This window comes from Fusarium proliferatum, assembly GCF_900067095.1.
Source record: "Fusarium proliferatum ET1 genome assembly, contig: FPRO_scaffold004, whole genome shotgun sequence".
Lineage (NCBI taxonomy): Eukaryota > Fungi > Ascomycota > Sordariomycetes > Hypocreales > Nectriaceae > Fusarium > Fusarium proliferatum.
The window spans coordinates 3494968-3508030 of NW_022194793.1; the positions used below are offsets into that span (position 1 = coordinate 3494968).

The window sequence follows — 13063 nt, forward strand, 5'->3', positions numbered from 1 at the left end:
GATAATAGCCAACTGGACACAAAGCACTTCAGATACTTGGAGCATCGCAATACTATGTCATTAGCATAATCGAAACAATTACGGGCGTGACTGCTTCAATCAGATCATCATGATATCAAAATATTTTATTTTCGAGGACGTTGAGCCTTGTCAGTGGTTCAACAGTAAGGCGAAGGTGCAGGTTCTTGTTATTAGCTTGAATCTTCATCCTGCGTGGTCATCGATGTAAAATGAAGATAACTTTCAGGGAGCAAGAAAACATCAGACCTTGATATGGCGTGTCAAATAACTCAGCAAAAGGTATCCTAAACTTATCCTAGGTTATCTATGTCTTCTTATTCCTCCCCTAGATAACTCACCACATGCCCAAGAATATTTTGAGGCCACCCAGGGTGTGCACCACTGCATCTTATAGGTAGCCTACTTGCACTTTACGACACCACTACAAAGAACCAGACCTATAAAACCTCTCCCTTTACAAGGTGCAGATGTAGTGTTTACGCCATAACACAGAATGACACGTCTGAAAGCCGTATCTGGCTTTGGCTTCCCTGGGTATCTGTGGTTGTAAAGCCATCTTCCCTCTGATGCCAGCGTCTATAAAGAGCGGCTCTTCCTCGCAGTACATCTGAAATAAGAACCAATATTAACCAGCTCTTTTGTAAGTTTGCGACTGCCAAAGGTCAAAGCGTATCCAATCTGTCAAGATACTGGTCTATCTCTGGCAAGTCTCCTCGCCCTATTCATCGAGGAATCTGACTAACGAAGAGTAGGCACTTCAAAATGTCTTTAGAGTGGAAGTCTGATTGCCATAAGGAGGATCTACCAAAAAGGAACAGCACGGCCCAGCATATGAGGACAGCTCCGCTGAGGTATATGCTAGAGGGAGGTAGCAATTCTGGAAGTGGCTGGAATGCTGATGAGGCAAATGAGAGCTTGTCTGACGGCTCATCCTCTAGTGGATCTTCGTCTTAGTTGAGGAGCTTAGAAGTCTGATGACTAACATGATGAACATTCTTGTAAATGTCACTGTTACATGTGTATCAGGAGTGAGTGTAGTGCAGTGATAACTATACTCCATGGTTTCAGTGTCACATCTTCGGAAACTGCATTCTTGTCTTGTCAGGTTTGCTTTAGGAGTACCTCAGTAATTAGCAAGGCTGAGTATCTCACAGGCTACCTGCAAGGAGAGTCACATTCTTTACGTGTTTCAAGCTCCATCAGGTGTGCATGTTGACTGAGACATAAACAATACAAGAGTCAGGCGAAACAGTGCATGCCCAGCACATCATTCAAATCACACAATTTCGAAGAAGGATCTCATGTGGTTGTCAAAGGTAACAGTCACAGTTGCAGGTAATGATGGTTGAAAGCAAAAAGAACGTCATTATTAGTTGACTACAGATAGGCCATTTCCCAAAACCCCGGTAGAATTGAAACTGCATTAAGTCTAACTACAAAGTCAGTGGCACAAGACAATGCCACCATTTGTATTGCGGATCTTCCCAAAGAGAAACCCAGAAAGGAAGGCAAAGGTTCAAGATCAGAAACTCAAGCTGTATCAAGCCGCTTAGAGAAGAGCGGCAACAGCAGCGAGGAGAGCAAGGGCGCTGACGGCCTGCTTGCCAGCACTGCTGACAGTGACGGGGACACAGTGGTCACCCTCGCAGCTGGAGCCGCTCTCGCCCTTGGAGCCGGAGCCCTCAGATCCGGAGCTGCCCTTGGAGCCGGAGCCCTCGGAACCGGAGCTGCCCTTGGAGCCAGAGCCCTCAGAGCCAGAGCCGCCGTTGGAACCAGAGGAGCCAGAGCCGCCGTTGGAACCAGAGGAACCAGAGCCACCGTTGGAGCCGGATCCACCGTTGCCTCCGCTTCCACCGTTACCTCCATTGCCGCCGTTACCTCCGTTTCCACCGTTGCCGCCATTGCCACCGTTTCCGCCGTTGCCACCGTTTCCGCCGTTGCCGCCATTGCCTCCCTTGGAGCCACCGCCGTTGGTAGGGCAGGTATCCTTGGTGCAGCTGGGGATCTCAGCCTCGTGGCACTCAGCGGGGGTACCCCAGGAGTTCTCCCAAGGCTTGTAGACGATATCACCGTGCTCGCAGACATCGCAGTTGGCGGGAACGAAGAAGTTGTCGTGGTTGTACCAGTCCTTGCACTCCTCAGGCTTGTAGACAGTGAGGCCGTGGCAGCTGCCGTTAGAGCAGTACTTGGGGACGTATTGAGATCCACCCTGGCAAGAGCAGGCCTCAGAGATGTAGACGAGCTCGCCGTCGCAGTCCTCACCGGGGTAACCAACGAAGATGAAGACAACCTTGGAGCCGCTGTCGTTCTCGGGGTAGCACTTGCCGTTGGAGCAGACGTAGATGGCAGTGACGGTCTGGGTCTGGGTGGCAGTGGCATCGGAGATGGTGGTGGTGAAGGTGGTGGTCAGGGTAGACTGATCAGTGACGGTAGCAGTGAGGACATCGGTGAGGGTGACATCAGGGCCGTTGACAGCGACGTAGACAGTGAGGCGGATGGTGTTGGGGATAGCCTGGCGGGCGTGGATGCGGCTGCGGCGAGCAAGAGGAGCATCACCACCACAGAACTCAGAGTCGTCACCGGGGCACTCGATGTCACACTGGTCAGAGTCGACACGGCTGGTGTTGTCACCGTCGATCTCGTCACCGGCATAACACTCCTCATCGTGGACACCGAAGTAAGCACGGCCCTCAGCGAGGCTGGCGCAGAGGTTGAGGTCCATAGAGCCAGAAGTCTGGAGAAGCTCGAAGGTAGGGAAGCCATCGGTGGAACCGACACAGCCGAAGAAAGCAAAGTCGCCGATGGAGCCGGGGAAGCCAGGAGCAGAAGAAGCAGAAGAAGTGGGAGCAGTGGTCTCAGTACCGGTAGGCTGGATGGTCTCGCCCTCGGAGTTGGTAGTGGCACCCTCAGAGTTGGTAGCAGTCTCAGTGCCAGTAGGGAAGACAGTCTCGCCCTCGGAGTTGGTGGTGGCACCCTCAGAGTTGGTAGCAGTCTCAGTGCCAGTAGGCTCGATGGTCTGACCCTCGGAGTTGGTAGTAGCGCCCTCGGAGTTGGTGTTGGTAGGCTCAGCAGTGCCAGTGGTGTCAGTAGAACCACCGTTGCCGCCACCGTTGCCGCCACCAGGGTTGCTGGAACCAGGGGGACCGACAGCAAGATCAGAGACTTCGAGACGAGAGGAGGTGGCACCACAAGACTGAACAAACTCGACGTTGGGGGAGCTACCAGAGGAAGAAGTGCTGTCAGAGCTCTTGGAGCCAGAGCCGGTGGAGAGACCCTCGGAGAAGACGCTCTCACCGTCAACAGTGACATCAAGAGTGCAGTCGGTCTCAGCACGCTTCTGTGTCTCAATGAGCTCAACAAGGATCTCCCAGAGGATAATGAACAAGTTTCCAGCGGGGAAGCTGGAGAAAACATCATCGGGAATACCAATGGAGAAGGAAGCAACGCCATTGGGTCCAGCGACCAGGGCACTATCGGTTGATTAGAGTTTGTGACTAAGTCGCGGGCCGTTGGGAAGTAGACTTACATAGCGATGCTTCCATCAGGGCGAGTGACGAACGAGGCACCGGGTCCCAGATTAGCACCGCTGAGATCGACAGGCTGAGCAGCCTCAGCAGAGCCGGTGGGAGCAACGTCTGAGGTGGTGGTAGCGGACTCAGTAGCAGGGATACTGGAGTTGGTGAACCGCTGACCCATGACGCTCGAGGCCGCAGCCAGGAGCAGACCGGTAGAGAAACGCATGATTAGGTTTTTTGCTTATTGAGCGAATGTATTAAAGAATGAATGAATTTGGTTTGTAAACGAATGAACCTGGTCCTCGATGGGAAGATTGAGAGTGAGGATGAGATGAGAATATTCTGGACAAGAACACCAGCCTCTATATATACAGATTTTGCACATCGCATCAACAATTCCTCACTCCATGGTATTTGGGCTACTCGCCCTTGGGAATATTGGTCTCCTGCATGCAAACATTCCTCATGCACGGTTGCTAGATCCGAAAGCATGCAAGGGCGATACCATCACTCCACCTGGTGTGGGCCAAAAGAGAAAATGTCTCACCAGCAAAGGCACGATAAACCAGTCTGGACGATAGTATTCCATTCTTCAAGGTTTCTGTCTAGCTATTTGCAGACTACGGCTGGGGCTACTACTTTTTGCTTTCGTATTTTTGGAGTGTTTGCTTTTGGGTGTTGAAGATATGGGAACGGCCCCCCTATGTCTCCCTTGATAAGGCAATTTCACCAACGAATTCCAACAACGGGTTTCTCCTGTAAATAATACCAGTTACAACGCAAAAGAATTCGAATTTTCCAAGGCGTACCAAGCTTTTGTTGACCAGCCACGCCAAGGTCGTTGTCAAACCACCATTGCAATAAAGTTATACCCGCACATATCTCCCCCAGGTGAGGTGATAACAGAGACAAGCCAAGACTAGACAAGAAATGTACAATACCTTAGTCTAAAGTCAAACAATCCTTTCCACTTATCATATTTCCCCATTAATGCCCGTGACAACAGGCTGTACTGTAAAACCCCCTCATCTAGTGGCTTCGGCAACAAAATTTCAAAAGGCATGCTCGGGCTCAGACACGGCGTAGGAGATTTGTCCAGTAGGGGGGAGAACGAGTGTCACAACCGCACCTGGACGAACACAGCCAGTGAGATCTCTAGGCCTTGCAGGAGTTCGGACGCGTAAGTGGTAATTTACAGTGTTTCTCCCGCAATTGCTTAGCTAGGTATGTGGCTGGGAAATTCTTGTGTGTGGTTGATGTTGCACTTGGGATCCTGCCGTAAGCCTTTTGGGATGATCCTGTCTGAATGGTTGCGGAGATATGGTGTGGTTCAGATCACCGGAAACAAGGAACCGGCGATGGGGTCATTTGGTCATGTCTCGGTCTAATGTGTTGTCTCCAACGATCGATGAGTGGATTCAACGAGAGATATCGACTTGATTGAGAGTAATGATACTATCGTACAACGGTTCTATGACGGTTCATCATGCTAAACAAAACAACAGGCCCAAGCTTCATTATTTACTCCGGCTGGTGACATGCAAACAATACCATGTTCTGCACATTGAGATCTGGATGTCACTGATGCAAGGGCAAAGAGACTTGTCCGTGATTATCGACGGGAATCTATCCTACGCTATTTCAAGGAAACCGCAAGAGTGACAGCGCTTATTCTTTAGCGTTTGGACTAAACGGCAGCCCAGTTGGGCGCCGTTTGCGGTTCGACGTTTGGTGGAGCGTTGGAAAGCGTTGGGACTCGTTGGTGCTAGCGCGCCTAATCACGTCAATCACTTGAAGCAAGGTTTTTGTTATCACGGTAATTTTCGGATCCGGAAGTCAATTGCAGTGCGGAATAGAACCTAGTGACGGTTCTTGCACCTTGATGATTACTCAAGTCGTGATGATTAGCTTTGACATCGCTCACGGGCTACCACTCGGCGACCCGTCGTTCCGTCGTATAGCAAACGTGAGGAATGGAAACGAAAGCATGCAGTGAATTGCCCGCCTGCAGGATCTCCCTCCCTTTCTAACCCCAGTCCCCTCCAGCCTTGTAAGGTGACCTAGCGCCGTAGCTCGCACGGAGATCAAACAAACCAGCCCGCAGTAAATAATTCCCCTGCATCGCCAGTTCTGGAGACTTCTCATTTCTTGAGCAAGGTGGAATGCAGGATTTGTGTCTCAGGAACAAGCTTTGGCTCCCGAGTCCGAGGCTAATTGGCGAAGAAGAGACACGTGAGACACTGCAAGGATGTTGCCTAGCTACCCTCTTTGTAGAGATGTTGCGATGGAATGTGAAGTGGTGAAGAAAGAGGGGGCGGAGCCGAGCCGCGATTGTTGGAATGGGGTTATGAGATGTCTATGACGATGGGAATAATTGGGTAAGATTTAGGGCGAGGACTGGAAGAATGCGGAAATAGGAGAAGGAGGCTCTAACAATTACTGAGACATTTTCATTTTGCCTGCGTTTTCCTTATTGACTGCCAGTATTGGTGAAGCTACTGGTGTCGCTGATCGCAATGAAATGAATGTTGGATAGTTGTTTTGTCGGACACTATTACAGTCTAAAAGAAGAAAGCTACGAGCAACTCTGCTATGGCAATCAATATGACCCTCGTTGATTCACCGGGAAAAACTGAAGGGATCTGTTGAGTCGTATCGAAGTATCAATTGATCAATTGCTTCAAAATGTCGTGGTTACCCTGTACTCTTACTGGCGTGACATTCATTGTCTTGGAAGCGCGGATATCCGGCAAAAGACTCCTGTCGACGACGAAAGTTTATCGCAATTCATTCTTCCAAAGGATCCTTCAGATGAAGCAATTTTGGGCAAGATCACATCCCAAAGCGGTGGTATTTTATCAGCACGAATCCCTCGTATCGTCCTTTACCGACCCGTCTTCCCGGATCACATCGCAAACGGCCTCGTGGAATTGACTTTGAACCGTTTGCCTTGGCAAGCCATTTCCAGTCAACACATGGTCTGCACATGATTCAATGACGTCGCACGACGTTACACTGCCTGCGTTCCATTGATCGATCACGATTACCTGAGCCCATCCCTCGCTTACGAGTGGAGGCTGCACGAGTCACGACAATGGGGTAAACAAGCTGGGGTGAGCAATTTGTATATCAAGCGACAGACTGCTAATTAAAGTATACATTTCCATTTTCCAAAGCGCATAAGACCAATTATGATATCCATCAATATTTTACGCACCGCCCAAATGCTAGATGCACGCAACCATTACTTGAACCGTTTCCAAATTATCGACATAGAATGAGCGAAGCAAAAAAATCCACTGGTAGGTAGCTGCTTACAGCTGGAAAGCACCAGCAGCCATGGATGAGAAGAGCAGAGCACCAATGGCAAGGCCAAGGGTGTTGATGCTAGACTTGGGAGCGAAGCCAGCAGCGGCGTTTCCGCTCTCCGTAGAAGTCTCGGAGCTGGAAGAGCTGGTACCGGTGCTGGTGGAGGTACCAGAAGCAGTACCAGTAGAGCTCTTGTCATCATCATCCTTATCATCGTCGCCGGAGATGACGCTAGCCTGGGCGGTAGCGGGGACGTCGGCGTCCTTTGTCTTTGTGGTCTTTTTGCTGCCGCTGCAGAAGACGTCGGCGTCGGGGGCGCCGTTGGCGAAGAGGCACTTTGCGAGCTCGCCGATGGTCTGGTCGAGGGCGACGCAGTAGAGGCCGCAGCCGTTGTAGTAGCTCACGATCTTGGCGTCACCGCAGCACTTCTGCATGATCTCGGTGTGGTTGTCCTTGAAGGGCATGGCGCAGGTGTTGTCCTGGTTGGGGGTGTCATAGAGGTTTGTGCAGGCCGTGGGGACGGCGCTGGCGGTGCTGAGGGTTGTGGAAGACATGATGACGGCTTGTGTTTGGTGAAAAAGTGTATTGTATTAAAACTTGGAAGAATAGCGATTGTGGTTGAAGAAGGTCAAAAGAATTAATGAATGTTGGTGATGATGATGGAGGAACAGAAAAGTTACGCGTCGGCTGAGGGATGGGCTTAGCACGGGACGGGTCGGGGTCAGTTTTTGTCTCTGGCTAGGGCCCGCTAGGACTCGCATTAAGGGGTTAATCCGGGGGTCTTGGCCTATCAGCAGCGCCACTCCAAATTTAGCAGCATGAGCTAAGGCTCGTATCGAGTGCAAGGGTGAGGAGGATCCAGTTGCTAGGCAACTTGGAAATGGATCAGAGGCAGGTTTTTTTTCTTTTTTTGGGTTAAATACTACGTAAGCGGAAGAAATCGTTGTGAATACCTTCCGATGGAGAGTTATCGAAGGAGTTGAGCTTGAAATAGTAGTATGGCTTGTGACTTTGGTCATGGTAGACGGTTGATGCAGCTGAAGAGGCAAATTGGTATGATGTAACGGGACCACTTCCCGCTCTTGGCGGGCATGGAAGATCAGATCAGTTCGGAAATTGGCTGCATCATGCACAGACGTTGGAAATGTCAACTTGGAAGCCTGATGGAAGCCTGACAGTGTTTTTGATGTAACGCCATATTGAATACAGTGACACGCTTGGTGTAACTCTACCGAAGCATCGCGAAAGTTGAGTTTAGAACCGAATAATTGATTGTGACTGAGGAAGCTATTGGAAGCGTGGAGATTGCGATCGCTTACCTTCAGCCATGGTGAAACTGCTAGCCTTCTATAAGCGATGCTTATATCATGTGACAGACGGCCACGAGGAGCAGCGTGCACTCGATTGATATCGTTTGGATCGTAAGGAACATTTGACGGAACACTATCTCATATATCACTAGCTGCGCGGTAGTGGCCATGCATTATTCCAAACTCGACCAGTAGACTATAGCCAGGGAAGGGGTGCCTGATGGTCGGCGAAATTCATTCTATGGATAGTTGACCCCAACAGTGTAACCTCGTTATTATGTTGATCTGACAACTCTCATTGCCAATTCATCAGCTAGCATCTTTTCCTTCTCATCCGCCAACCAAGCAGGATTCGTCTCGAATCTGGGATCCAGCCAGAAACATGCTTCATCTCCATCCTTGAGCATCTTCCGAATAGGTTTCGCTCTAACATGTCCCCCGATATAAAACAGCGCCCAACGAACAGCGCCAAAGACTGACACAAAACTATACAGCTGCTTGTAAACTGGATAAGTAGCAATTGTAACAAGTCCAATGCGCATATCAGGACGGTGCCAGCAACTAAGATAGTTGTAGAGAAGGGGAGGAAGACACGCGACAAAGGCGAGACCGAAGAAGAAGATCCAGTATTCCTTGTGTGCGCCCAGAGCGACCAGGACGGGAATGCGGACCCAGTCGATGATTAGACAGGCCAATATGTAAAGAAAGAGTCCCTTCTGCATGAGAACTCCTTGGATAGTCCGTTGGCCGTTCATGCGGAATAGGTGACGCATTATCTTCCAGATCAGACTATGTCTTCCCATCTCCCATGACTTGATCCTCTGCTTGCACCAGTTCAGCCCCGGACCAAGCACAGTCGCCGGAACCTCAGTCGCAAGCGTAACCTGAGCATCAAAAGCAATACCCTTCCCGAGACGCATAATGGAAAACCCAGCATTCGCATCTTCCGCGATAAAATCCATAGGATGATATTTCGAAAGGAGCTCAACGAATATATCGCGATCAACGAACCATCCAGCGCCGTGGGGAAAGTTAACACCACATGTGCGATCCTCAGCGAGTTTGACAAGACCAGCCATACGGTACTCGCAGTCTTGCCAAGAGACCATGCCAAGGGGGGTGTTACCATCTGCGTCGGTTCCTGCAAGAGGAAAAGCAACGGCGCGTAGGTGGTCGTTCATAAGATGAATAGGATGGCGGTAGTTTTCGGGGAGGGAGACGTCATCGTCGGTTGTTAGGATGTACTTGTAGTCCTTGGCTGCTAGAGAACCGACGAGTTGAGCTGCGTTCTTTGAACCGATGGGCGACCAGATGTAGACGAGGTCGGGATGGAGATTCTTGAGCCAGTGGCGGAAGGAGAGGTCTTGTGGATGTCGAGATCGACCGTTATCGATGATGAAGATGTCTTGAGGCCTAAAATGGGGATAGGCGGACTCTATCACCTTTCTCAAAGCTTCGCGATCTGAGTTGTGACAGGGAATGACAAAGGCAGTTTCCCAAGCCTCCGTCACCGCCAAACCACGCTCCAGATCATCCGGATTCTTCTCACTCAGAACCTCCTCAGCAACTGGTAAGGAAGCCGTCTTGGGAGGGTTGTATGGTGGAACCCTTGCAATAGACAAGATTATAAGAAACATAAGAGGTTCAAGAGTCAGAACAATGACAAGAACAGGTAGCATGTAACTTCGCGTTTGAGCAATGGCCTTTCCCATCCAACCAGTGAACCAGTTCGATATAACAAGCGCAGCAACGCAAGACATGACGAATACAAGTGCGGCGCCTTTCTTGAATGTCATGGGGTAGATGTACTCCTTCGGATGGATGAGTTCCCAGAAGGCCTTGGGCGAGAACTGATTGTTCAGCGAGCGCCAGAATCTAGTCCATAGTGATAGCTTTTTGGAAGATTGAGATTGAAGAAGATTGCTGGTGAGACTTTCGTCGGATAAGCGGCTTAGGGAGGAAGAGGAAGAACCATAAATGCCAACTTTGCGGGAGCTTCTGTCTGGGGATATGGCTGGTGGTGGTGTAGATATTGGGCTGATAGAGGGACTTGATGGGGGAGTTGCAAAAGGATTGCTGAGAGAGTGTGTAGAAGGGCTATTGGGGAGAATTGGGTGAGGTTGATTTGGGTGAAGATCTGGGACTGGGGGATCCAGTCTGGCATTGCAGGGAAGTGTCAGATCCTCATATGAAGGGTCTTCCCTGCTCCAAAAAGGATTGGTGCTTTTTCTAGCCATCTCAACGATTGGACTCCCTAAGTGTGACTGTAGAGAAGGTAGGTAAGGAGATGATAAGACTGGACAGAGAAATGAATTGACCAGTGGAAAGAGAGCGACATTATCCAAGAGCACGAACAACTTGTAAATTATTCCTACACCAAGACTATCTAATAACTAAAAGAAACAGAAAATATCCACATCGGCGAATTTTGTAAAAGAAAATTGCTAACAGCCTCATCTTAGCAAAATCGTATGACGAGAACATCAAGAGCTGCACTTGCGGATGAGCCGAGGGTATTACAGCTGAACCGCCAGCTCTCCAGATCGGTCAGCATTGCCAAAAGGAGCAAATCTAGACTAGATCACGATGGCTTTCCCAATGAATGAACCCCCGTTCGGCAAAGTGGGCGAAGATAAAGTTTCAACGGTCTGCCACATGGCGAACCCACCTCGCTTATAACCTTAGCCTTTCCCCCGGGATGGCCGGCCGTTGTCTACATAAATTCTCCACCTTCCGAAAGTACCGAGGGAAACGATAGGAACGGCGGAATCATAGACAGCGGATCATTAACGGTTTCTTCTTCTTTTTCTTTAGGTTTGGCTCTGATATAGAAATTAAGTACGTCATCGTTCGGTGGACAATATCTGCTGTTTTGTTAGTACAAATGATCCTTCCTAGTTGAATTCTCAGTCAAATTGTCTTTAGAAGAAAATAATTAGCGTAACAAAGTCTTGATTTTTGTACTTTGCAATGACGCGGACCATGATAATCGTTGTGTCCTATTCCCAGACAGGGCATTAACAAAGTGACTAAGTGGATAGCCCGTTAGCATCACGAGATGAACGTGCACGCTGTTAGTGTAGACGGAACGGTACCGCAACGCATCTAGAACACAGGAGTAGAGGTCTCTGACGTCTGTATCACCTGTTTCATCCATCAGATTCCCCGTTCTGTTCGAGGCCGCTATGGAGACTATCCCAGCTTTGAATTTCGACTTCGATTTGCGTTGAAGCTACAATGGGGTTCTCAGTCAGGTTGTGGAATCATTGGAAAATTTTCCATGGCGAAAACCTTTAGTTAGAACTGTTGAGTAAATTGTTGTTGTTCGGCGTTGTTCTTCGAGGGTTGTTATTCGAGATGGGGATATATAAACCACTCTTGAGCCACTTGAATTCAGGTTTGAAACGAGGAGTACCACTTGCCACAGGAAAAGTTCTTGAATTGGCTCCATCAGCTCAGTTATACAGTATACCGAACCTGTGTCTCTCTTTGTTATCCCCAAGCCTTGACATCATGGATTCCCTTGTATTGTCCTCAGGCACTACAACCCCACTCACAAGCACTGCCCAGTCATTGAAGTCATCTTCTCGACCAAGTACTCCTGCAACTGAACAAGACATCCTATTCAGTCGTCCTCCATCTCCCATCCGTACAACTCCAGATGAGTACGTCCTCGTCGTTGGTGGTCTAGGCTACATCGGCAGCCACACAACCTGGGAGCTCCTCAAAGACGGAAGTAATGTCGTTGTTATCGATAACCTGAGCAATGCTTTTGTTAATGTTCTTGATACACTCAACGACATGACGGACCAACGCTTCAGCAACAGTGGCCGTCCAGATCTTCACTTCTACGAGGCGGACTTTCGAGACAATACTAAAATCCAGGAGATTCTCTCTCGTTACTCTTCACCTTCTGGATCTCAAATCAAACGAGTGATTCACTTTGCTGCATACAAGTCTGTCTCAGAAAGTATTGAGCAACCGCTCAAATACTACGACAACAACGTCGGTGGACTCATCAGATTCTGCAACATATTATCAAACTTCAATATTAAGAACCTGATCTTCTCATCGTCAGCTACTGTATATGGTTCACTCGCAGATGCAGGTGGACGCCTAGTTGAAGAGTCTTGTGCTCATACTACAACGGAGTGGCGCGATGCTAGTGGCCAGGATCAAACAACTCTTCAGGGGTGCACGGGTCTCACGAATCCATATGGAAGAACAAAATGGATCTGTGAAGCTATTCTATCTGACTTGGCTCTTGCGGATCCAGAGTGGACTATCACGGCCTTACGGTATTTTAACCCAATTGGCTGTGACGAGTCTGGACGCTTAGGAGAAGATCCCCGTGTTGCACCAACCAACTTGATGCCAGTCCTCCTTAAGGTCATGCTTGGCGAGATGCACCAACTGCAAGTGTTCGGTACAGATTGGGATACCCGAGACGGAACGGCTATCCGAGATTTCATCCATGTCTCTGATCTCGCCAGGGGTCATCTTGCCGCCCTTAGCGTGGAAGAAGGCCAAGGCTACCAGACCTTCAATATTGGTACCGGAACTGGTCAGACAGTATACGAAGTTGTTGAGGCTATGAAGGCTGCTTCAGGGAGAGAGATTCCCGTGCTGAAAGTGGGACGTCGCCAAGGTGACGTCGGAGTTTGTGTCGCCGATCCTGGAAGAGCTATGACTCAACTGGGATGGAAGCCCCAGAAGACTTTACTTGACAGCTGCCAGGACCTGTGTAGATTTCTGGAGGCGAATGGGATTAAGATAAAGCCACAGTAAACAGACTAACGTTTTAAGGATTTGGTTTGGGATAAGGCACTTTTGTTGGGTCTTATCGATCGGGGACTTTTTTTCCGGTTTTTATTGTTTTATTCTTCTTTGTATGATTATGTTTCAGCT

The 13063-nt window shown here is 49.3% G+C and overlaps 4 protein-coding genes across 4 annotated transcripts; 1 reads left to right on the forward strand and 3 right to left on the reverse strand.

The window, feature by feature from the left end:
* Nucleotides 1–1570: 1570 nt before the first annotated feature.
* On the reverse strand, nt 1571–3762 carry FPRO_05309 (uncharacterized protein; the record flags this gene model as incomplete). The annotated part of the gene is made up of 2 exons (XM_031230912.1): nt 1571–3491; nt 3548–3762. The coding sequence occupies 2 exons, from the start codon at nt 3760–3762 to the stop codon at nt 1571–1573; spliced, it is 2136 nt and encodes a 711-aa protein (XP_031081002.1).
* Nucleotides 3763–6850: 3088 nt separating this feature from the next.
* Nucleotides 6851–7399, reverse strand: FPRO_05310 (uncharacterized protein; the record flags this gene model as incomplete). The annotated part of the gene is made up of 1 exon (XM_031230913.1): nt 6851–7399. One exon carries the CDS (start codon nt 7397–7399, stop codon nt 6851–6853), a length of 549 nt encoding a protein of 182 aa, XP_031081003.1.
* A 1031-nt stretch (nt 7400–8430) lies between these two features.
* FPRO_05311 (uncharacterized protein) lies at nt 8431–10392 on the reverse strand (the record flags this gene model as incomplete). Its single annotated transcript, XM_031230914.1, has 1 exon — nt 8431–10392. One exon carries the CDS (start codon nt 10390–10392, stop codon nt 8431–8433), a length of 1962 nt encoding a protein of 653 aa, XP_031081004.1.
* A 1276-nt stretch (nt 10393–11668) lies between these two features.
* FPRO_05312 (uncharacterized protein) lies at nt 11669–12943 on the forward strand (the record flags this gene model as incomplete). The annotated part of the gene is made up of 1 exon (XM_031230915.1): nt 11669–12943. The coding sequence occupies one exon, from the start codon at nt 11669–11671 to the stop codon at nt 12941–12943; it is 1275 nt and encodes a 424-aa protein (XP_031081005.1).
* Between the last annotated feature and the right edge of the window lie 120 nt (nt 12944–13063).